The sequence below is a fragment of the Megalobrama amblycephala genome, linkage group LG17, assembly GCF_018812025.1.
Source record: "Megalobrama amblycephala isolate DHTTF-2021 linkage group LG17, ASM1881202v1, whole genome shotgun sequence".
Lineage (NCBI taxonomy): Eukaryota > Metazoa > Chordata > Actinopteri > Cypriniformes > Xenocyprididae > Megalobrama > Megalobrama amblycephala.
In genome coordinates this window covers 41,734,886-41,759,101 of record NC_063060.1, presented here as the reverse complement: position 1 = coordinate 41,759,101, position 24,216 = coordinate 41,734,886, and the positions used below count along the sequence as shown (strand labels likewise).

Here is a 24,216-nt window from a genome sequence, read left to right as displayed (position 1 = left end):
TATGACTTGTCCTCGACCTGTGTTCCCTCTCTGAATGAGGTGTTTTACCTGTAACAACAGCTGTTTGTAAATATAGCTCTCAGCATCAGAGCTGGCTTGGGTTACCAGGAATCATCACGGATAGCAGCATAGGCATAATGGATAACGGATACGAACTGCAGTGGCACTGGTCGAGCAAGGCAGATGGAGTTTTTGGCAAGCAGAAGTGCAAGTGCACGCTGGACTCCTATGGACTATGCGGGGTGGGCTGTCACAGTCGATAAGTTACGCTGCATTGGTTTAAAGACACACTTATTCACACATGCGAAACAAGGAGAGAAAGAGAGCAGGCAAATGATGAGATGGAGAAAAGAAAGAATCACTGATGTTAAAGGTGCAATATGCAAGATTTTTGCAGTAAAACCATTAGGCCAGTGTTATATATTTTGTTCACTTGAGTACTTAAAATATCCCAAATGTTTCCAACTATTTGTAAATCGTGAGAAAATCGCAATTTTAACCAAGGCTCCGGGACACGTGAGGAGTCGCCTGTCAATGGCGTCATACCCGCGTTACCCTCGGTTTCCGGTTTTATTTTGTAGAAACCATGGAAACACCAAAGACGCTTTAATATATTACATGTTTTAATAGACAAGTGAACAACTGTTTTGATATATTTATAGACAGAAAATGAATTGTTGTTATATAGCTCAACACGTTTAGTCTTATTGTTTAAATCTAATTTTCTTGATTTTTTGCGAGTACCATACTTTACCATGCCTCAGAGAAAAACACTATTTTGTGAAGTAGCTAACATAGCATAATCAGATGCAGCTTTATTTTTAGTAACAGTAATACAGCATTTTCTCCATCATACAATACGTTTTAAAATGAATTGCATATCATTTATCAACACAAGCCATCCAGCATTTAATATGATATTGTAAAATCGATCTATCTTACTGCAGTGTGTAACAGTGTCTCACAGCAGCCGCCGAGCGAACGCACAGAGTCACGTTATAACATCATTTTCAGCACACTCAAATGTATCTAATATGATCAACAGAGCTGCGTTACCTCATACTCATGACCGGAAAACGACTGTGTCATAATAAAAGTCCCGCTGCTCGTGAGGCGTGTGTTGTGTAATCGCTCTAACGGCCTCGTTCAGCTCCACAACACTCGCTCCTGCTCTGCTTCATACTACAGTATTGTTAATAATCACATCCATGAACATGATTTCTTCCCGAGTCCTATCCCTATTCTTTTGCACCAGCCGTTGAGGTGAAGACCACATGTCCCAAGATTCCGCGCTCAAACTTGCTGTCATCAAGCTACGACCTCTAGCGACCGCTAACGGACAGAAATCTTACATACTGCACCTTTAATTCAATAGTAATTTATTTTTCTAACCTGTCTTTGAGCATTTATTATTGAATGGAAGGCCACATCATGACAAGAAATTAATTTATGTGAAAGTTTTTAATGATTAATTTGTCCTAACATGTGGAATATATATTTATTTTTCATATTAATTTTAGTTATAATCACTAGAATGAATAATTTGATTATTGAAAATGTTTTAACATCATCCACTTGTAATTTAATCATAATTAAATCAAGTTATTTATCATTAATTTGTCCAAACACATGTAACTTAGTGCAGTTTTGAAAAAAATATATAAATGCTTTATATATGTATTGTTTTTAATATACATTTTTGTTTACGAATAATGCAAGTATTATTGAAAGCGTTTTCATGTGTTTTGTGGTGCCATTTTAATTATATCTTTATTTTCAATATGTTTTTTAATATTAAAATCGATAGATATCTCTTATAAAAACAGCACTAAATTTATGAATACCTTTGTATCCATCTATGACAAATTAATTAAATACTGTAGTACTATAAAATGCGATTCGTTTAGCATCACAAGCTTTAATATTTAGATACGTTTGTAGAAATTACACGCTAATGTTTTCCCCTAAATAATAGTAATAAAGAATTAAATCCATTGCCGTTTAAATTATACCAAGCGAGCATCTCAAACCCGGTGATAACAAGTAGGCCGCATTTACTGCAGCCTCAACCAAACTACCCGTACGACCGATACCCATTAATGTCTCCCGCCCTGTAATTCCGCACACCGGATTGACAGACAACCCGTTCCACCAATGGAATGTCTACCTTTTGACAGCCACTCTGAGGATGGGCCAATCAGCGAACAGCAGATGAGAACGGGGGCTGCGCGTTCGACCTAGCTCTGGCAAGAAGTTAGTTCCTGCTCTACGCTGGCCGTTTCCTGTAATCGTACAGTGTTGTGAGACGGAGAAAGCCATGTGTGTCGATGCAAAGGTAAATTTAGCACCCCGAAATTATTGCGGGGAAAGTTGGGGCAGTGGATGGCAGCGTTATTAGGGCATATTTTAGTAGAAAATACGCCCTAGCTAAGTCGAAACAGCTTTGCGGCCTTGTCCATGTCTGTTCGTAGTCGGGCTATGGTTTTTGTAGCACGTTGCCTTTGGTTTGGTCCGGTTTGTTGATGAGAGAGATTGAAAGAGAGTCCGAACGAGAGCCTGTGAGATGTATTATGAATGATGGAGACTCACTGATACAGCTTAAATCGGCCGTCAGAGACAAACCAAATGATCGAGCACATATTTAGCATTTATAGCAATAGGAATCGCCATTGTGAACATTGATGGGGTTTGTCGAGTGTCTGGTTTAGGACTGTTGTTCCACATTGATGGCAAGGCAAGGAAGACCGTATTGATTTCGCTTATCTAAACATCAATTATATGATTTGGGGTTGACTTTAAAGAACAAGACATTAGAGAGAATACAAACTTGCACTCTTTGACTTTTAAAGACTGCGTTGTGATACCTGTTAAGTGACATGCAGATCAATGCTATGTGAAGTGACCTGCCATTCAGTAAGATGCGGCAACTACTGAGTATTAATTACTTAATTAATGTGTTTTCCTATCCTATGCTTTTCTTGTTTTCTCCAGGGCATCAATACACACATTTATTGATGGATCTCTTAGTGTTCAATCCAACCAGAGAAGCAAAAAGTAACTCCAGAGAGTAGGAGAGGATAGAGGGGAGGAAGAGAGAGAGAGTGAAGGAGGGTGAACCGGTGGACTCTCTCTTTTCCTGTTCCTCACTCCCATTTCAGGTAAGCTTACCTGTCATGCAGTTGAATTCAATGCATATTAGGTATGATGTTTGCATTACTGATAGATTTGACAAGCTAGAAGTGTTGTGATCTATAAATGTGAACTTGATAGTGATGTAGAGTATCTTGGACTTGATTAAGAAGCTTGCAAAAGGTACGTTTGCACAGATTTTAAAAACTTTTCAGTCTTTTATATGTAAAATAAAGGAAAAAAATATGTTTATATATTTGAAGAGTTTGATTCCAAAACGCTATTAATCCATTTTGACTAATTTGAGTAAAAATGTGTTTTCTTTACCAAGATTCAAACTTTCAGATAGCATCTTTAGCTTATAAAAAAAAATAAAAATAAAATCTAAATTTTGATTTTCAAAAGTTTATTATAAAAACGTATTATTCCCATCCCCCCAAATGCATTTTTTTTTTTTCAAAATGCAATTAATCCATCAATATAAAAGGTATTTTTCATATTGAAAATACACAACAAAGTAAGTTGATTTACACATATTACAATTTTTGTCAACACTAATCTTATATACAGGCATTTGACTAAGAATACATTCAGTCGTCGCTCCCAAAATGAATTCAACGAGTCATTTTGTTAATGTTATAAATTACTCGAGTGCCTCATCTTCTTAATCTCCTCACGTAAATGATTACATTTCGATGACTTGCGTTTCTTGCCCACCACATGTTCATCAATGCCATCAAAATTATTAATTTTTCAGTTTTTGTTGATCACAAAGTATAAAGCAGATAAGAAAAACTAGGATGCCGGGTGCATTCAGAGCGCCGCCATTCTGCAGAGAAGGGAGACTGTCTGACGTTTGTCGCGGTTTGGAAAGAAAGGGAGAAAACATGACAGAATAACACGACGGATATCGCATTTTGTGCAAAATTAATAAATGACATTTCAATACCAACCAGATACGATACTGATTTTGGCGGAAACTAAATTTTTTTTTAATTTTTTTTTTTTGAGTTTATCGCGATTTGGAACCAAACTCTTATATATATATATATATATATATATATATATATATATATATATATATATATATATATATATATATATATATATATATATATATATATATATATATATATATATATATATATATATATATATATATAAAATATATATAAAATATGCTTTTGATAATTATGGCCAGTTATTCTTTGCAGCATAAATGTAAAACAATAACTAATTAATTAAAACATATATTTAAAAAATCTTGATGAAGGTGCTTACAGTTTATCTCTGTCTCTCTTCCTTTCTTCAACAGCGTACCTACAGAATCTCTTCGGACTTGTTGGATGTTTTTGTACAGACACTGGATATCACACATTCTTTGCTTTTTTTCACAAACTCTTTAACAATATGGCAGACCCAATTATGGACCTGTTTGATGACACACCACTGTTCAATTTGGACTCCCTGCCGGAGGATGCGTTCTCCCAGGGCTCCTCAGACCCAGTCGAGGAGGCGCTGAAGTTGGCACTGGGCCAAGTGGACCCACCTACGGACCCCACGCCGGATCCTGGTGTCCCTGTGCTCAGTGACGTTGTCACAGATCCAGCTCTAATGCCAACACCTGTCGCAGCTCCTGTCTCCGTCCCACTGCAGACTCTTCCAGCACAGCAGGCCACCCAGATGTCGCATGAAGTCTCTGTCAACCCGGCTCAGATTTCCGTTCAGCCCTCTCTCTCGGTGGCCAGTAACAGCAGCGGGGCGGCAACGGTCCTTCTGAGCTCCCCTCTTGGAGTACCTGTGTCAGCGGCTCAAGTCACCACCCAGCAGCTGCAGACTCAGCAAATCGCTGCTGTTACGCAACAGGCGGCAGGGCAGTCCGGTCCAAAAATTGTAATTTTGAAAGGCCCTCAGGGTCAGACTCAAGTGCTGCAGGGTGTCACAGGAGCCACAGGCTCTCCAGGCAAAGTCACCCTCGCTAGAGTTCTGACAGGGACCCCTCTCAGGCCAGGGATGGCGGTTGTCTCCGGGGGGACGGTATTAAATGCGACGTCACCTGGGCAGGGGCAGGTCAAAGTGGGCACTGGAGTCCAAAGGCTAGTTCAAACTTCAAATGGCCCGATGAAGCAGGTGTTACTGACCTCGATGCCCCAGACCCAATCTCAAGTGCAGATGCCTGCGCAGACGCAGCTGCAGTCGCCGTCACAGCCGGCACAGGTTCAAGCGCAGGTGCAGCCTCAGACGCAGATGGCATTACAAACCCCAGTACAAACACAGGCCCAAGCGCAGACTGTTACATCCTCTGGAACGACAGCAGCGGCCGTCCGACCTCAAGGTGTCACCCTTTCAGCAGTGCCACAGCAGGTCAGTCTCACGCCAGGGTTATCATAAAACTAAAACCAGAAAAATAACAGTTTGGTTGCTTGAAATAAAATATTTAATGTTTGTTTAGTCTAATTTGAAGTACTTAAAATAACTAAAATAAACAGTAAAGGCACAATATGTAAGATTTTTGGTTTAAAATATCCAAAAATCACTAGAACAGTGTTACATATTTTGTTGACTTGTGTACTCAGATCATCCCGAATGTTTAAATCCAGAGAAATTTGTGCACTGTGTCCGTGCGTCGCCCATCAATGACATCGTACCTGCGTTACCCTCGATTTCCGATTCCCTTGGTTTTATTTTGTAGAAACCATGGAAACACCAAAGATGCTTTAATATATTTTGTTTTATTAGACAGGTGAGCGACTGTTTGGTTACATTTATAGACAGAAAATGAATCATTGTTATATAGTTTTCTTGATTTTCCGCGAGTACCATGCTTTACCATGCCTCAGAGAAAAACACTATTTTGTGAAGTAGCTAACATAGCATAATCAGATGCAACTTTATTTTTAGTAACAGTAAAACAGCATTCTTCTCCATCCAATATGTTTTAAAATGAATTGCATGCCATTTATCAACACAAGCCATCCAGCATTTATTAATATGATATTGTAAAATCGATCTATCTTACTGCAGTGTGTAACAGTGTCTCACAGCAGCCGCCGAGCGAACGCACAGAGTAACCTTATAACATCATTTTCAACACACTCAAATGTATCTAATACGATAAACAGAGCTGCGTTACCTCACACGCTTGACCAGAAGAAGCGGAAGTGGCGACTGTGGCGTAATAAAGTCCACTGCTGTCAAGCCGTGTGTCGCGCTCGTCTCTCATTAGCAATCGCTCCAGCTCCTCGTTCAGCTCCCACATCACTCACCCTGCTCTGCTTCATACTACAGTAATGTTAATAATCTCATCCATGAATATGATTTCTGCTCGAGTCCTGTCCGATTATTTTCCACCGCCTGTGAGGTGAAGACCACATCTTCCATGTTTCCGTGCTCAATTTCGGCGTCATTAAGCTACGCCTTTGTTTTGAATAGGCGACCTCTAGTGGCAAAAATTACATATTGTGCCTTTAATAAAACTGAATACTGAAATTTATTAAATTTAAATGAAAATATAAAAAATAAAATGTTTCAAAGTATTAATAAAAAGGTTTTCATTTGTACTTCTGCGTCGTTGTTTGTGTCGACATGCAATTACACATGCAGGGAGAGGTTCCACAGCGCTTGTGGTCCACATAGAACTGACACGTTGTTACATTTTTGGAGAGGTGCACGTAGGCTACGCTTGCTACACGCAGCCTGTGATGTAGTTTTGACGCAGAAGTATAAATCAGCCTTAATAGTTTATCAGTAAAACTATATTAACACTGTTCTCTGCGCTCTTTGTAGCTGTCTTTTTTTTGCTTTCAGAATCCTAATAGCCCCTCTTTCTCTGTTCAGGGGGGGGAAGCAAAGAGGATCACTCTGGTGCTACAGCAGCCCTCGCAAGGTGGAGCTGGCCAGGCTGGGACGGTGACGATAGGGGGAACCTCAGCTGCAGGGGCGGGTCAGCAAGGCCAGCAGCACAGGCTGGTGTTGGGCTCTCTGCCAGGGAAGTTGGTCCTGCAGGGTGGCCAGCTGGCAGCTCTCGCCCAAGCTAAGGCGGGTCAAACGGGTGCACAGCCGAAAGTGCTCACCATTCAGCTGCAAGTTCAACAACAACCCAACCAACAGGGAGCCAAGGTGAGCGAAAGGACAAGTCGTGTGCGTTGGAAGATGTGCTTTTCCTTGTAACTTGATGGTGACGCGAAGCTTTGTCTGTGTTTGCAACAGTTTCAGTTGGTTTCTGGGGCAGCTAATGTTGGTGGCAGCCCTCAGGTGGTGCAGATTTCTCAAGGCCAAGGAGGACAAAGACTAGCAGTGCCTCTTAAACTACTGCTGCAGCCACAGGTAGGACATTTCCTCACGTCTGTTTTATGGCTCTTTGGTGTGTTATAATCCCGAAAAAATAACACAATTCATGCTATTATTTGTGTACCACTTGGAATATGAAGTATCGTTGTAAAGTTTCTAAAACATTTGATATTATGTATAATTTAAGTACACTTAACTAGACAGATTTAAGTCTTACACTTAAAGGGATAGTTCACCCATAATTTACTCACCCTCAAGCCATCCTAGGTGTATGTCTTTCTTCTTACAGCCAAACACAATCAGAGTTATATTAAAAAAATATCCTGGCTCTTCAGAGCTTTATAATGGAAGTGAAGAGTAACCAATATTTTGAAACCCAAAAAAGCGCATCCATTCATCATAAAAGTAATCCAGTGGGTTAATAAAGGCCTTCTAAATCGAAGCAATGCATCAACTCTATCGTGAGCGCACTGAAGTTACCGGAGACTAGTGATTATAGTCTATAAAGTTATAAATATGGATATTTTTCTTTCAAAAATACATCGCTTTGCTTCAGAAGGCCTTTATTAACCCGTATGGATTACTTTTATGATGGATGGACGCGCTTTTTTGGGCTTCAAAATCTCGGTTACTATTCACTCCCTTTATAAAGCTTGGAAGAGACAGAATATTTTTTAATATAACTCTGATTGTGTTTGACTGAAAGAAGAAAGTCATATATACCTAGAATGGCTCGAGGGTGAGGAAATTATAGGATAATTTACATTTTTTGGTGAGCTATCCCTTTATATCTGTATGTAACTCATAGTCATTGTCTTATTAGTCATTTTAAAGAAAAAGGAACCAGTTCTGAATAAGAACTGGTTCTCTGTTTCCAACCATTTTGTTGACATGCTGACAAAGTGTAGTACTTGAAAATAAAATTTCACTTCTTCCCTGCAGTCAAACACGGTATCCAGTGCTGGTGGAGCCGTTTCTGTGGTTAAAGTTATCAATACCTCGGCTGCTGGCTCTGCGTCCAGCACCACCACTACAGCTGCGTCTTCCGGTGTGCGTTTGGCAAAGGCCCAGGAGCCCGTGCGGAGAGTAGAAACCCTGTGCAAGCAGGAGAAAGCAAATCGCATTGTTGCTGAGGCCATCGCACGGGCCAAAGCCAGGGGCGAAAGGAACATCCCCCGTGTGCTCAACCAGGACGAGCTGCCTGCCGGACAGACCTCAGCAGACCTAGAGGGCATTGCAGGGGCTGCTGGAGCAAAAAAGAAAGGAGGAGGGGGTGGTGGTAGTGGAGGGAGCAAGAAGAAAAGCCCAAGTTTGGGAGGAGGGAAATTGGTGGTGGGAGGAGACAAGAAATCCAAGGCGAAGACTCCAGGACTGGTTGCTGGAGGTGGAGGCAGTAAAAGTAAATCCAAGATTAAGCTCAAGTAAGTTCTGATTTCTTATCCTCACTAGAAGAGTTTGACTCATTGATGTATTTGCCTCTGCCTGTTTTTGTTCTTACACTTTATACCCTCTCTCTATAGCACCATCACTCCAGTGGGTGGTAAGAAAAGGAAAAGAAATCCATCCTCTGACCACTCAGATGTAGATCTAAGCCCTCCTGTTTCGCCCCGCACACTGGAGGAGGAAATGTCACAGGTATTACTTACACATTTACCTATTACTGACTCATAGGAGCCATATTAAGCCATTGAAACGTTGTGCATGTGGGCAGGCATGGAAAGAGCATTATGTGACGTAGAATTGAGTATATAGCATCAGAACAATGCCGTAAACCGGATTAATTTCCGTTCTCCCAACAGAAGCGACGTTCTAACCGTCAGGTGAAGCGGAAGAAGTACACAGAGGATTTGGACATTAAAATCACGGATGATGAAGATGAAATGGACGCGGACGTTGATGTGACCACAACTCCTGTGTCCGCTGCAGGGCATGTCCAGTCCATGGGAGCAGAACTCCAGCAGGAGCTGGATGGGGATGGTCTTCCAAGCATGCAGTTTTTTGTGGTGCGTCAGCACACTAGTCATAGCGTCATTGAGCGTTTGTGGTTGTTACTGCCATTTGTTTCTTTTTTTTTATAACTGGTTTTGTCAGAATTTTTCAGTTGTTTACACTTGACACAATGCCACCAGTCATAGAAAAAGAATGCGTATATGCATGTAGCTTTGGTAGGACTTTTCTCTTTATCTTTTCTGATTTGTGTTTCAGGAGAACCCAAGTGAGGAGGATGCTGCTATTGTCGATAAAATATTGTCTATGCGAGTGACCAAAAAGGAGGCAAGTATCTGTTCATGCTTCTCGCTGTCAATCACAAAAATCTTGTGACATCTCTGTTCTGACTGAGCCTTCATGGTATTTTCTTGTCCTGATGCAGGTGTCTCCAGGGCAGTATACTAATGTGGAGGAATTTTTTGTCAAATATAAAAACTAGTAAGTCATCAGCTGTTTTCTCAACCCTCATTTGTGGAAATGTAATTTTTATCCCCTTAAAATATTGCAATGTGTTTCTAGCTCGTACATGCACTGTGAATGGGCCAGTCTTGAGCAGCTGGAGAGGGACAAGAGGATCCATCAGAAGCTGAAAAGATTCAAGACAAAACAGGCACAAATGAGGAACATATTCCAAGAGGTGAGGCCCTATGAAGTTGAAATTGGGCAAATATTCCTTTGATTGAATGGTAGTTTAAATCATATGGCTTTGGAAAATCTTGCTAATTTTGAGGATGATTTATAAGTATATCTGGAACTCTTTCCTGTTTTTTAGGATGAGGAACCTTTCAATCCAGACTATGTGGAGGTTGATCGAATTTTGGATGAGTCACATAGTGTTGATAAAGACAATGGGGAGGTAAGGATTTATCGACCAATTTTCAAATGTCAAATGAGAAACTTGCTTATTCAAATTGAAAATGTGCATGTGTGTGAGTCTGTTTGATTCATTTAGAAGAGTCATTTGTTCTTGAATCGGACTACACTGGTCTACTGTGTGTAGCTAGCAAGGACAGTGTGATTTAAAAAGATATTTTGTTTGTTTACTGTATTTTTTTTTGGTACCTCATCATTTAAAGGTGCTAAAGAGGATGTTTTGTTTTATACATTTTTGCAATATTACTTGAAACTGTCTTTACTAACTGATAAAAGACTATTTATTAGGTGCACTGAAAGGAAAAATATTAATATACATCATCTGTGCACGAGGTAGGGCCTTAAAAACATCAGCCAATCGTTTACGTGATCATCGCGTAAACGATTGGCCCTCTGGCTTGTCAATCACTGCCGTGACGTTCCTTGTGAGAGACGAGCGCGGCTGCGCGCTCCAGTAACTTTCCACACTCAACAGGCGCCGCATGCAATGTTTTTGTCAGGAGACAGGAGTAACAACTGCAGATTATGAGTTACCTGCGGTGAGTCCGACATAATGAATCCACTAACACGACACAGCGAATGCCGGTGGTAAACACTTGTGTTCCAATACTCGTGCACGAGTTTTGGGAGGCGTTCCCTCAAATTGAGCTGTGAAGGAGGGGGATTGTTCTTACGCATGCGCTCATTTCAAAAACTCAGTAACAGTCTTTGGATTCTCAGTCGACGAAAAGATCCTCTTTAGCACCTTTAATTCAAACTGCACACATACAATTGCCAAAAACACTGTTTTCCCTTTTTCCCAGCCGGTTGTGTACTACCTGGTGAAGTGGTGCTCTCTGCCCTATGAAGATGCTACTTGGGAGCTGAAGGAGGATGTTGATGAAGGCAAAGTGGAAGAATTCAGGAAGATTGAAAGTCGCCAGCCCAGACTCAAGAGAACTGTGAGATACTGTCACGCTCTCAGTCATTGCATACCATTTTATGTGCCTCTTTCTCTCTCCTCTAAGTGCCTGGTCACCAGAGCATTTTCACCCTGTCGGTGTTCTTAGTTTTCATTAAGAAACAGACGAGACAGTGGTGAATTATTAACAAGACTTCCTCTTCCATCAGCCTCGACCTGCTGCAAGTGCCTGGAAGAAGCTTGATGAGTCCAGAGAGTATAAGAATGGAAACCAGCTCCGAGAGTATCAGCTGGAGGGAGTTAACTGGCTGCTCTTTAACTGGTACAACAGGTAAATACCCTGCTGATACACTAAGATGTGATGAAATTTGAAGCTTATCAATAAAACATTCAGATCTTTTAAAGGGGATCTATTATGCAAAATTCACTTTTGTAAGGTGTTTGAACACAGATGTTTTTAAACAACCAGCCTATAATGGTTAAAATCCACCCACTCCTTTTTTTATTTTTATTTTTATAATCCCCATAAATCATAAACAGTCTTTCCAAATGAGATTTCTCCCTACTCTTACATAAGAGTATTGAAGCCCCGCCCATGATTGGTGACGATCTGCTCTATTAGCATAGATACTGTCCTGATCAACTCCACAGCAACTACATACATTTATCCACTAACCATTCAGAAACGTCCAGTTTCATTCTAAAAGTTGTAACTTCTTCCTGAGTCTCTCCATCAGTGTCGACTCCGGTTTGAACAATGTAAGGCTGAACACCGTTACTGACAATCCTCATTTTGGCTGCGTGAGATTCTCCAGCTTTGTTGTTGTTGAGCTGTTAAAGCTCCGCCCTCTTCTGGAAAGGGGGCGGGAGCAGCAGCTCGTTTGCATTTAAAGGGACACACACAAAAACGGCATGTTTTTGCTCACACCCAAATAGGGGCAAAATTGACAAGCTATAATAAATGATCTGTGGGGTATTTTGAGCTGAAACTTCACAGACACATTCTGGGGACACCAGAGACTTACATTACATCTTGTAAAAGGGACAAAATAGGTCCCCTTTAAAATGTTAAAGCATTTTAAAGAATCTTCCACACTGGTGAATGTTTAAAGATCACTTCACAATTGTGTCATTAAGCTCTGAGGAATCTTTAGGCTTATGTACTCGTAGTGGACAAAATAAACATACGTATTGCAAGGTTCTCTTCCAGGAAATTGAACTAAAAATATTGATGATTCATTCTCTGGTAAGGGCAGGGTGCATAAAAATGCTTTAGAGAATGAGATTGTTCCCTCCCCCTCAATTATAAAAACCACCTGCTACTGATCCAGTGCTACAGCAGTGAGCAGACAGTGGCTCGGAGATACAGAACCATAATTTGAGAGCATACAATTTGGACACATCAACAGCCTCCTCATTATGATGATCTTGGGCGTCCATATCAGAACAGTCACGCTGGGATCCTTATTTGAATTATGGCCTTGCTCAAATTGCTCATTTCTTCTTTATTACCATCTGATTCTGACAGGACTGCAGGCGTAGGTGAAGATGGTGCTGAGAAATGCATTACAATTGATTATGAAGTCTCTTAATTGATTTTGTGCATGGTACAATCTCTTGTCACCAAAATTGTATTCATCAAACAATTTCAAGGTCAATAATAGTTATTTCAGTGCTGAGATTAAATGGATTGGCAAAACGATAGGCTACAACTTTATTTTTTTCTGGAGATAATGTTGTTCCTCTTCTTTGTTCAATTCTTACACCCTCTCTTCTGTTTTCATTTCTTCCCACACAGGCAAAACTGCATCCTGGCAGATGAGATGGGTCTGGGGAAGACCATTCAGTCCATAGCCCTGCTGTCAGAGGTGTTTGCTACAGGGGTCCAGGGGCCGTTCCTCATCATTGCCCCTCTGTCCACTATCACAAACTGGGAAAGAGAGTTTTCCACTTGGACTGATATGAATGCTATAGTTTACCACGGCAGTCTGGCCAGTAGACAGATGATCCAGCAGTATGAAATGTACTGCAAAGATGACAAGGTTGGTATAGATGCATTCTGTGTTTCTTTCTCATCAGTTTGATCATTACTGAGAAGGAGTGTTGTTAATATTAACTAAATTTAGTTTAAGTTGAAGTACTTAAATTGCTAAAATTTAAATTAAATAACAAAAACTAAAAAACGATAAAAGCACACAATATAAAAATCTAAAAATATGAAAACTAATTCAAAGCATTAATAAATACTATAGTAATATATAAATTGAACTAAAAACTGTTGAGCAGGAAGCTGGATTTTTTGGGATGTTGAAAGTTAGGTTGTTAATTAGGGGTGTAACGGCACTAGGCATGTGACTGTATAAAATTTTCATGTTGCGATTAATTGCTGAAGCTTTTATCACGATATTGAAATAAATTGCAAAAAAAGTGTTGTCATAGTATAACAGGTTTAAGAACTCTTTTTGTAATAACAAAAAGAACTCTGAATGTTTAAATACAATAATACAATACACAAAAAATATATAAAATCAAATTTTCAAACAGATTATAATGCAAAAGAATTAGGCTATAAAGAACAACAGGAAACACTTTACAATAAGGTCTCATTATTTAATGCATTAACTAAGATTGAGCAACAGCTACATTTGTTACAGAAAGTATTAGTTTTTGTTAATGTTAGTTAAGAAATACAACTGATTATTGTTAGTTTTCTCTCAGGTCCATTGAATAAGCTCTTTGGATTTTAGTAATGTTATTAAACAGTAACTAAGAAATTAACATTAACTAAGAATATTTAATACTTCATAAGTATTTTTATTGTCAGTTTGGTAATAATGAATTAAAATGTTAACTAATGAAAACATATGTTTCAAACTTTTTCTGAACAATACCAAATAATCAGAACATTTCTAATAATTAGGGCATGAGGTAGTCCAGATTAAAATATAAGGTTTGAAAATAGACTTTTAAGTCTTCAAGTATTTGGTGATGAACAACATTGAGATTACAAAAAAAATAATGGCTGTTTGAAGCATTTTAAAAACTTCACTAGAGCAGTTACTTTGTTTGCACAGTTTCCGTGGTAACCGCTGCATTCTGCTGTTCCATCAGCGCCCTCTGCTGTCAGAGAGTGAACGTGCACTTTCATTCAGCGGGTCTCCTTCACTCGTTCGCCATGTGCTTCTCATGTACTTTGGGTTTGTTTACATCTGAGCGTGTGTTCTCTTAATGCAGAATACAGCAATGTTTTGCATTTTATACGGTTGATGGGTAAAGTATTCTTAATTGCATTATAAAAAAATTAATAATTGGTAATAAATTATTATTTACGGTATTTTGAAATGCCCACGATAACAATATCGTGCATATTCATTATCGCGATATATCGCATTACCGAATATCGGCACTCGGTACCGTCTAAACGGCACTCAGAAGTCATGGTTCGGTACGTACCTTGGTTTTGGGGTCACGGTTCGGTAAGATTTCGGTACAATAGGAAAAATGGTCACACTTGAGTTCAGGGTTCCGCTCCGTTTCGCACACAGTTGAGTATTCTCCTTTGTCCATGAGTGCAGAAAGACGCATTCAGCATGTGCACACTATCTAGTGGACTTTTTAATTGCTCAAGTCATTTGCAGACCTGCCAACATGTACGCATTTTGCGTAGCGGGTACGCATTTTGACCTCAAAGTACGTTGGTACGATTTGTCACTCTAAACTACGCAAAAACCAGTCCTCTGTGCACATTTAGTACTCAAATCCAGCAAAAGAAAAACCAATCTGAGCGCTGGGCTCATTTCCCCAAATAGCTAGAGGGGATGATTGACAAATGCATTCAGCCTATCATTAATAAGAGGCTGCAGATCGACAGCAACACAAAATCATGCTCGATCCCTCCTTCCACTCCCGCCATCTGACAGTGACTGAATTCTCAAGCGAGGACAGTACAGTAGTCACGGTACTTCTAACTCCTTGAGGTAAACGGGTATAAAACGATCAAATAATGCTGAACAACAAATCTAAATAAAATTGAAATCGCTATATGACTTAGTGATTATGAAAATGCTGTGATGTGTGACTGACTGACAAGCGCGAGTCTGGAGAAACGGGCGTTTATTTATTCTCAGTATTGAGAAACGTAGCCTACATGTGTTGCGTTATTATGTTAATACTAACTAAAGTACCCAATTATGTTACATAGCGTACTTATTTTGTGTGAAAACTAGCACGTTAGTTACTTATGCATTTAAAACTACCGTTGCTCAGTCTGCGCGAGCTCTCTCTCATAAACACAAACGCGCGCGCACAGAAAGAGGGAAGATCATTGTAAAATGAAAATTGCCGTGCTTGGTTTAAAATTTGTTCTTGCTTGTTGTTTTTCTGTCAGAAATCATTTTGAATTATCCATCCGTGTTTTTAAGATTTGTTAATTACGGACGCTTTAGTTAACACAACCCCTCGTTATGTCGGACTAACTTCTACTACTTGATTCATTTTGCTCTTATTGGTCCTTTCTATTCATTGTCAACTGTTTTCTATAAATATGTTTGTATTTGCTAACCTTTATTCAACAAATATTTCTTGTTTATAATGTGCAATGGTCAAATGCAAGGACAGCACGTTACAAATTGAGCCCCTTTTTTCTGTAGGATTTAGTAGCTATCATATTTGGATATTGGAATATATTTTAAATGTAAACTCAATGTTTTTACTGTTTTTTTAGGGGTTTCTTAATTTTATACTAGTTTCCATTACAAAACCTGTATAAACGACTGTCAGGTTAGTCGTAGTATGTAAATATAGCCTACAAAAAATTATTTTAGTTCATATAATTGAATGCAGCTCACTTGTGGTTGTCAGTTTGTATAAGCACACATCATGCAAAGCAATATTGATCATTAATTTAAAAAATGCTTTTGAGCAGGTGTCAAATTTAATTCGATCAAATTAAGAAACCTTTAACAGTCAAAATTAGATTTACGAAGATAGGTGTGAGTGTGAGTATTTGAGTGTGTTTTGTGTATTACATTCTCAAAACTGTGAAAAAAAATATATGACAAAGCAAACTACGGTCGCAAGTTACCAATAGAGTTCAATGGGACTTACGACCATGGTTCACCAACGATGCTTTCGGGAAACGCACCCCTGTTCGGGATAAATGCATGTACCGTTACACCCCTATTGTTTATACTAGTAGGATATTTTGATAGCTTGATTCTAACTTCCTCTCTCCTTTGTGCACTTTTTTTTTTTGTAATCTCTAGGGACACTTGATACCAGGGGCCTATAAGTTTGAAGCTCTGATCACAACCTTTGAGATGATTTTATCAGATTGCCCAGAGCTGAGAGAGATTTCTTGGCGGTGTGTAGTAATTGATGAAGCTCACCGTTTGAAGAACAGAAATTGCAAACTCCTCGACAGCCTCAAGATGCTCGACCTTGTAAGAGTTTAACGCCTTGCCTTAATAGAAACTGAATATATTAATGTGTTGGTTACAAAAAAAGAGATTAATTGTGGTTAATTAATTGACAGCTCTCTCTTTTTTCCCTTTTCAGGAGCATAAAGTGTTGTTGACAGGCACTCCACTTCAAAACACAGTAGAGGAGCTGTTCAGTCTGCTGCACTTTCTGGAACCAGCCCAGTTCCCCTCGGAGATAGAGTTTTTACGGGAGTTTGGAGATCTTAAAACAGAGGAGCAGGTAGAGAAATGCAGCGATTTATTATTTTTTTTGGCAGGTAACATTTCCTCTGAAGAGCATCAGCAGTTCTCACCATTCTGTCACCGTCTGTGATTATCAGGTCCAGAAACTACAGTCAATTCTGAAGCCCATGATGCTGCGTAGACTGAAGGAAGATGTAGAAAAGAACCTCGCCCCAAAACAAGAAACCATTATTGAGGTATGATTGAGCAGCAGGACTGTTTCTAGGTGATTCATTCTCTCTGCTTTTGTAAGTTCTGAATGCATCAATTTTTTTTGATCCCCAGGTGGAGTTGACTGATGTACAGAAGAAGTATTACCGTGCTATTTTAGAGCGCAACTTTAGCTTCCTTAGCATGGGAGCCACACACAACAGCAATGTACCCAATCTCCTCAATACAATGATGGAACTTCGAAAGTGCTGCAACCACCCTTACCTCATTACAGGTACAGAGTTTATGGCTGTTCAGTTGTTGTCCCTCCTGTTTGTTGAGGGCAATGCGTTTTACTTCACCTATGTGACAACTTTGGTCATGTAGCACATGAATAAAAACTCCTGCATATTGGTTGACCATACTGACTTGGTCAGTTTATTTATTATTATCCCTGGTTCACTTTCCGTTTTTGGTCTCCTCTGTGCAGGTGCTGAGGAGAAGATAGTATCTGAGCTGCGGGAGGTGTACGATCCTCTGGCTCCAGACTTTCATCTCCAGGCTCTGGTGCGCTCTGCAGGGAAACTGGTCTTGCTGGATAAGCTGCTTCCTCGCCTCAAGGCTGGCGGGCACAAAGTACTCATCTTCTCCCAGATGGTGCGGTGCCTCGACATCCTTGAGGACTACCTCATACACAAGAGGTACTGCTTTAGAAATGTAAAATGTGATTTGAGTTGGGTATCGAGAAGCAGTTCCATTTTAGAACCGGTTCCAAATTCCCAAGAACTGTGGATTCGATAAGACATGTTCATTTTGATTCCACTTTGCGATTCCTGTGTTCACATTTTAATGTGATTTTCAACTATTTAAGTGCAAGAAGACGTGAAGGAGAACTCGCGTGCCGCCCACAGTCGCACACATCTGAAGCGCGGCCACAGAGGGCCACTGTTCCAGAGCGTGTTCTCAGCCTGTTCCACACTAGGGCTTTTTAACAACTGTGATTTAATAGCATCCAAAATAAAAGTTCGTGTTTACATAATATGTGTGTACTATGAATGTTTATTTTGTATTTATAAACACATGCATGTATATATTTAATATATGTATTTACATGTGTGTATATATATTTATATATAATTTAAATTATATAAATATTTATTGATTTTTAATATTTTTATGTTTTGTAATTTTCTTAAATATATACATGTATATGTATGTGTTTATAAATACAAAATAAATATACATAGTACACACACATATTATGTAAACACAAACTTTTATTCTGGATGCTATTAATCACGATTAATCGTTAAGCAGCCCTATTTCACACATTTCTACTGCAGAAAAGGTAGTTCAGGGCCAGAATTAGAGATGCACCGATTGCAATTTTCTTGGCCGATTCCGATTTTTTTTTTTTTTTTTTTTTTTTTTTTTTTGTTAGTGAGATCGGCCGATACCGATTTTTTCCGATTCTGATTTTCTTTCTAAGAACTATAATTGACAACATATACAAACAAAAATCTACTTTTCTTCAATGCAAAGTTTTATTTTCATTAAAAAAAAAAGTAAAAGCAAGTAATAAAATATAAACAGCTCAAATAAATGCAATAGAATAAAGAGAGCTATGAAACTAAGTTTTTTGGGTTAACTGGGTTTCTATTCAGGTAAGAAAGACTACAGAAATTAAAGTAATCAAATGTAAAATGACACATTCAGTGTTATTTTTGTAGTCTTTAATTGTAAATATTAATACAGATCAGTTCTTACCATTAAAGTTATAAAACGTTTTCAGTCAAGAGCAGAAAGCGATTTTCTTTGTCTTTTGTTCTTTGATTAACATGACCGACAGCAGCAGGAATATTGGACTGCTGTCCCTTTAAGAGTTTATGAACAGTGTTCAACGGACCCAATACTGTTACACACAACATGAGTTCACTTTCTTAGCTATTTAACGATTCAAAACTGACAGCGTTTATCTGTGTACTCGCCAAGATTGCCTGTGCCGCTGGTTTTGACATACTTTTGTATGTATTTGACAGTTTAAGCGCATTATGCTACTCGTTTTGGTACTTGTGAGTCTGTTTGGCTTCTGTCTCTGTTTGAGACTGAGCGTGGCTTGTTCGCTTCACTAATATAGATCAGTGGTGCGCATGCTTTCGGTGTGAGCGTGAAACGTGCAGGAATGACAAAATGTATGCGCAGTAAGCACTATTTAACCGGAGTGAATGATACGAGAGAGAGAGAGGAGGCGCCCGCGCGGTTGTGTGTCACTTCACCGTGACAGAGAAGAGAACGAGAATGCGCATTTGACGTTATTGCCTGTGCCGCTGGTAACAAAAAAGATCAGCTCGGAATCGGTAAGAAGTGAGGGAAATCGGCTGATTCCGATCCCTGGCCGATCAATCGGTGCATCCCTAGCCAGAATTGATTTCCCTTTTGCGTTCCCTTGTGCTTGAATGGACCAATATGCACACAATTATGTCAAAATCCTCATAAACAGTGGGATATGTATTAAGTGAACATAAACAGATGAGAAAGAAAACGCATGTGTATGTGTACTGTAATGTGTACGATAACAGTATTTTGGATCCATGCGTTCGGTCTTAAAGTGACGGCAGCCTAATAAACGTGTGCTGCCTGTCATTAATATTAATCAAAGAACAAAAGAAAGTCATTCACTGATCTTGATTGAATGTCTTTTGTGACTTTTTAAGGATTCGTTTATATTTTATTTTTGAAAAGAAAACTATGTGGTGTTATTTTACATTTGATTTGAATTTCTATACCTGAAATTTGTCCAGTTGTATTTATTTATGCTATTGCTAATTTATTTGTTGTCTTTTAACCGTTTAATGTTTAAAATATATATTAGTCTAGTTATTTTTGCTCTGGTATTTTTGTTAAAACCATAGGCAAAATTTCCTCTTATAGGCCTAAGTGTTCTGTAGGCTGCTATTTTTTTTGTTCGTGTTATTCAGCTGCAACAATGTTTTAGAATAAATATGTTTGATATCTAAATGTTTGACATTCTACCATAGATAGGTCTAAAATGAGATGTTCTGTCTGATCAGATACCTGTATGAGCGCATTGACGGGCGGGTCAGAGGAAACCTGCGACAGGCAGCCATCGATCGGTTCAGTAAACCTGATTCAGACCGGTTTGTCTTCCTGCTGTGTACGCGGGCTGGAGGTTTGGGCATTAATTTGACTGCTGCTGACACCTGTGTCATTTTCGACTCTGACTGGAACCCACAGAATGATCTTCAAGTGAGGATCTCATACCATCTTTTTCTTCATAGTGATTTTAATGCATTAATTGTTTTTGTTTTCTGTCCCTGGTGTTCATTTTCATAACTTGTCTTCTCTTCCATACAGGCTCAGGCACGTTGTCACCGCATTGGTCAGTCTAAAGCGGTTAAGGTGTATCGTCTCATTACCAGAAACTCTTATGAGAGGGAGATGTTGGACAAAGCAAGTCTCAAACTGGGGCTTGATCGAGCCGTTTTGCAAAGCATGAGTGGAAACAAGGACAGCAGCGTTAATGGGGTAAGAATGAAAGAAATCTCAGATTAAATTGCTGTATTAGAGGGTAGTTTGCCCAAAAATGAAAATTGTTCATCAAAACTTGTATGTTTAGGTGAGATATTGCTTTAAATAAAACATGCAAGTTGAAGGTAGAAAAAGTTCATTTGTGGTGGATCGTTACTCAATGGTGTGCTGTAAACTTTCCTCAGATCCAGCAGTTCTCCAAGAAGGAGATAGAGGATTTGCTTCGTAAAGGTGCTTATGCCGCCATAATGGATGAGAACGACGAGGGCAGCCGTTTCTGTGAGGAGGACATCGATCAGATCCTTCAGAGAAGAGCAACTACCATCACTATAGAGAGTGAAGGCAAAGGATCCACCTTCTCCAAGGCCAGCTTCGTGGCGTCTGAGAACCGCACAGATATTGCTCTGGACGATCCCGAGTTCTGGCAGAAGTGGGCCAGGAAAGCAGACATAGACATGGATACTCTCAACAGGAAGGTACAGTGTAGTGTCTTTAAAATGTGGTTGCTGTATCTTTTATTCTCTGCCAGCTTTTCCTTTCTTAATTTCTCTTTTTTTGTGAACTCTGCGCAGAACACTCTCGTGATCGACACACCGAGAGTGAGAAAGCAAACGCGTCAGTATTCCAGCCTGCGTGGAGAGGGTGGTGATCTGTCTGACTTGGACAGCGATGACGACTACCCACCCCATAATTCCCGTCAATCTCGGGCCTCTCGACGCTCAGACCGGCATTCTGGTGGAGGTTACGGGCGCACAGACTGCTTCAGAGTCGAGAAACACCTACTTGTTTATGGGTTTGTGGACTTGTTCTTCATGATCGTAATGTAGTTGTTCTTAAAGGGGCAGTAAGTGATTTCTGAGAAACGCTGTTGAAAGCCCGAGCACCAAAACACACTTGTAGCCAATCAGCAGTAAGGGGCGTGTCCAAGCATGAAGGGGGAGGTGCCTGTGCTGCATAGCATGTTCATTAATTTAGGGGTGGAGCTAACAAGATAGGGGTGTGATTCATTTGGGTAGGGGTGCGTTTAAATATCAACAGCGTTCCTCAGAAATGGCTTACTGCACCTTTTAAGAAACTGGTTTGAAACTTCATGGAATTATGATTTCATACATTTTAACATGACTTTCTCTCTACAGATGGGGCCGCTGGCGGGATATCCTGTCTCATGCTCGCTGTAAACGGCGTCTCAGTGAACGCGATGTGGAAACCATTTGCCGTGTCATCCTGGTTTTCTGTCTGATACATTACCGTGGAGATGAGAACATCAAGAGCTTCATCTGGGAACTAATCACCCCTCCAGAGAATGGACGAGAACCGCAGGCTCTGCTTAATCATTCTGGTATGACTTTCTCTCATTATAATCTTTAATTAACACTCTTTGATATTACCAGCAAGGACCCTCACATAGTGGTAGAGGTCTTCAGATTTTCATGAGTCAACATTTTCCCTTTAGCCGCCTTTCCACTGTCCCCGACATCTGCCTTTGATTGTTGCATTTCTCACTTTCAGATTGGTCATGAAGCAGCCATTACCTTCCACTTATTTGCCATGATTATAATGAATGAACAATATCCACACAAAATAATTGACCGCTAATATGTCTGAAAGTAAAGCATAGTTGGTTTTATAGGGCTAATCATTGCAAATAGTAATTATAAAATAATTTTAGTTATTGCTAATAGCTCATTTTACAGAAATAGTGTTTAAAAACTAGATAAAAAAGTTCGTCGAGACAAACTTTAAGTTGGCTTGAAAAAGCCAGTCCAGAAAGTTTGAAGTAGTTTTAAAAGTTTTGAAGTTTGAAAGTTTAAAAGTTTAAGTTTTAGTTTAGTAGTTTTTATAGATTTAGTTTGATAGATAGATAGATAGATAGATAGATAGATAGATAGATAGATAGATAGTCTGGGTACTCAAGGCGGTTACTAGGGTGTTATGTGGTTTGCTAGGGTACTCGGGGTGGTTGCTAGGGTGTTGCTATGCGGTTGCTAAGGTATTCGGGGTGGTTGCTATGGTGTTGCTATGCGGTTGCTAGGGTACTCTAGGTGGTTGCTAAGGTGTTGCTCTGCAGTTTCTAGGGTAGTTGGGGTGGTTGCTAAGGTGTTGCTATGCGGTTGCTAGGGTACTTGGGTGGTTGCTAAGGTACTCGGTGGTTGCTATGGTGTTGCTATGCGGTTGCTAAGGTGTTCTGGGTGGTTGCTATGGTGTTGCTATGTGGTTGCTAGGGTACTTGGGGTGGTTGCTAGGGTGTTGCTAGGGTACTCGGGTGGTTGCTAAGGTGTTATACAGTTGCTAAGGTATTTTCGGTGGTTGCTAGGGTGTTGCTATGAGGTTGCTAGGGTGCTCTGTGTGGTTGCTATGGTGTTGCTATGTGGTTGCTAGGGTACTTGGGGTGGTTGCTAGGGTGTTGCTAGGGTACTCGGGTGGTTGCTAAGGTGTTATACGGTTGCTAAGGTATTTTCGGTGGTTGCTAGGGTGTTGCTATGAGGTTGCTAGGGTGCTCTGTGTGGTTGATGTGCTGTTGCCATGGTGTTCAAGGTGGTTGCTTGGGTGATCTGGGTGGTTGCTATGATAGATTTAGATAGATAGATAGATAGATAGATAGATAGATAGATAGATAGATAGATAGATAGATAGATAGATAGATAGATAGAATAAGTTTGAATGAGTTTAAATGGCTTGGAAATAGGAATGGCAGTTTAATTGAGTCTGTGTGTTTGAATTTGAATTTTGACAGTTGGACGGAATGTTCAGATCAGCCAAGGCAGTTCAATGAAAGTCAATGGGAGTTTCCAGTTTTTCCAGTTTTAATCAGCTTTTTTAGGAAAACCGTAAGTCGGATCAGTTAGAAAAGATATAACAACAAAGTTAACAACAGTCTGAAGGTCTGACCCAAGTTTGGAGTTTATAGAGTTAAAGCTCTAGGAGGAGTTGGAATTGGTCTCAGAAAAATAATAAGTTTAAATAGCATTACAATAAGTTGGCTTGAATTAGGGCTGTATAAAAAATACAAATACAAATTTCTCGATTTTAATCTATTCTAATCTTTATGAACTGATATTGATTCTTAAATCCCAAGAAACAATTAGTCTAGTCTCTTTTCAGTTGATGAATGATCGGAACATTGTACTGTGCCTCCCATCCAATAAATCATAATAATCTTTGTGCTTTGTTACTTTTGATATGAAACAAAGTCTCAGATTTCAAATGATGTCCATTTTATTATGAAATTCAAAAAATTAATACCATTTTGGTGCTGTTTAATGTGTCGTGACAAATCGCTGTAGCGCGGCTCAAGAGAAGCAGCAGCGCAACACACGTGAACCGATCATCTCATCCGCTTTAATACCAGTTACAGTGCAAAATAAACATGAATGAACATCTGAAGGTATGTTTAATGCAGTACAACTTACCGAAATCCATATCATGTCACGTGTAATCGCTCAATCAGTGTTTCAATCTCAGAAAGATGTTAATAAATCAGCTTGTAAACAAAATCGCATAACGTCACATTTACCTCAGAAAAACCATATTCAGTGACTATAACTCGTAGCATTCTGATAAATATATGCACCGTATTACATGCTAAATATTTGTTTGAATAAATGGAGTAGAAATAAGATTTATTTAATTCTA

General features: G+C 39.5%; 1 protein-coding gene across 4 annotated transcripts in view; it reads left to right on the top strand.

Moving 5' to 3' along the window:
• The first annotated feature begins 2,182 nt into the window (after positions 1–2,182).
• Positions 2,183–24,216, top strand: part of chd8 (chromodomain helicase DNA binding protein 8) — a 34,229-nt gene continuing 12,195 nt past the window's right edge. For 2 of the 4 annotated variants that reach the window (XM_048162430.1, XM_048162429.1), the window contains exons 1-25: positions 2,183–2,335; positions 2,992–3,158; positions 4,445–5,493; positions 6,967–7,248; positions 7,339–7,455; positions 8,362–8,840; positions 8,940–9,054; positions 9,219–9,422; positions 9,625–9,693; positions 9,791–9,846; positions 9,928–10,045; positions 10,181–10,264; positions 11,085–11,222; positions 11,392–11,513; positions 12,981–13,224; positions 16,447–16,623; positions 16,739–16,882; positions 16,983–17,081; positions 17,170–17,329; positions 17,525–17,735; positions 20,106–20,301; positions 20,410–20,580; positions 20,769–21,059; positions 21,156–21,376; positions 21,720–21,922. In XM_048162430.1, the coding sequence (XP_048018387.1) occupies positions 4,540–5,493; positions 6,967–7,248; positions 7,339–7,455; positions 8,362–8,840; positions 8,940–9,054; positions 9,219–9,422; positions 9,625–9,693; positions 9,791–9,846; positions 9,928–10,045; positions 10,181–10,264; positions 11,085–11,222; positions 11,392–11,513; positions 12,981–13,224; positions 16,447–16,623; positions 16,739–16,882; positions 16,983–17,081; positions 17,170–17,329; positions 17,525–17,735; positions 20,106–20,301; positions 20,410–20,580; positions 20,769–21,059; positions 21,156–21,376; positions 21,720–21,922 (4,855 nt within the window). In that variant the 5' untranslated portion in view covers positions 2,183–2,335; positions 2,992–3,158; positions 4,445–4,539. Of the gene's footprint in view, positions 2,336–2,991; positions 3,159–4,444; positions 5,494–6,915; positions 7,249–7,338; positions 7,456–8,361; positions 8,841–8,939; positions 9,055–9,218; positions 9,423–9,624; positions 9,694–9,790; positions 9,847–9,927; positions 10,046–10,180; positions 10,265–11,084; positions 11,223–11,391; positions 11,514–12,980; positions 13,225–16,446; positions 16,624–16,738; positions 16,883–16,982; positions 17,082–17,169; positions 17,330–17,524; positions 17,736–20,105; positions 20,302–20,409; positions 20,581–20,768; positions 21,060–21,155; positions 21,377–21,719; positions 21,923–24,216 lie in introns of all 4 variants that reach the window. The other 2 variants (XM_048162428.1, XM_048162427.1) reach the window with 1 other exon arrangement.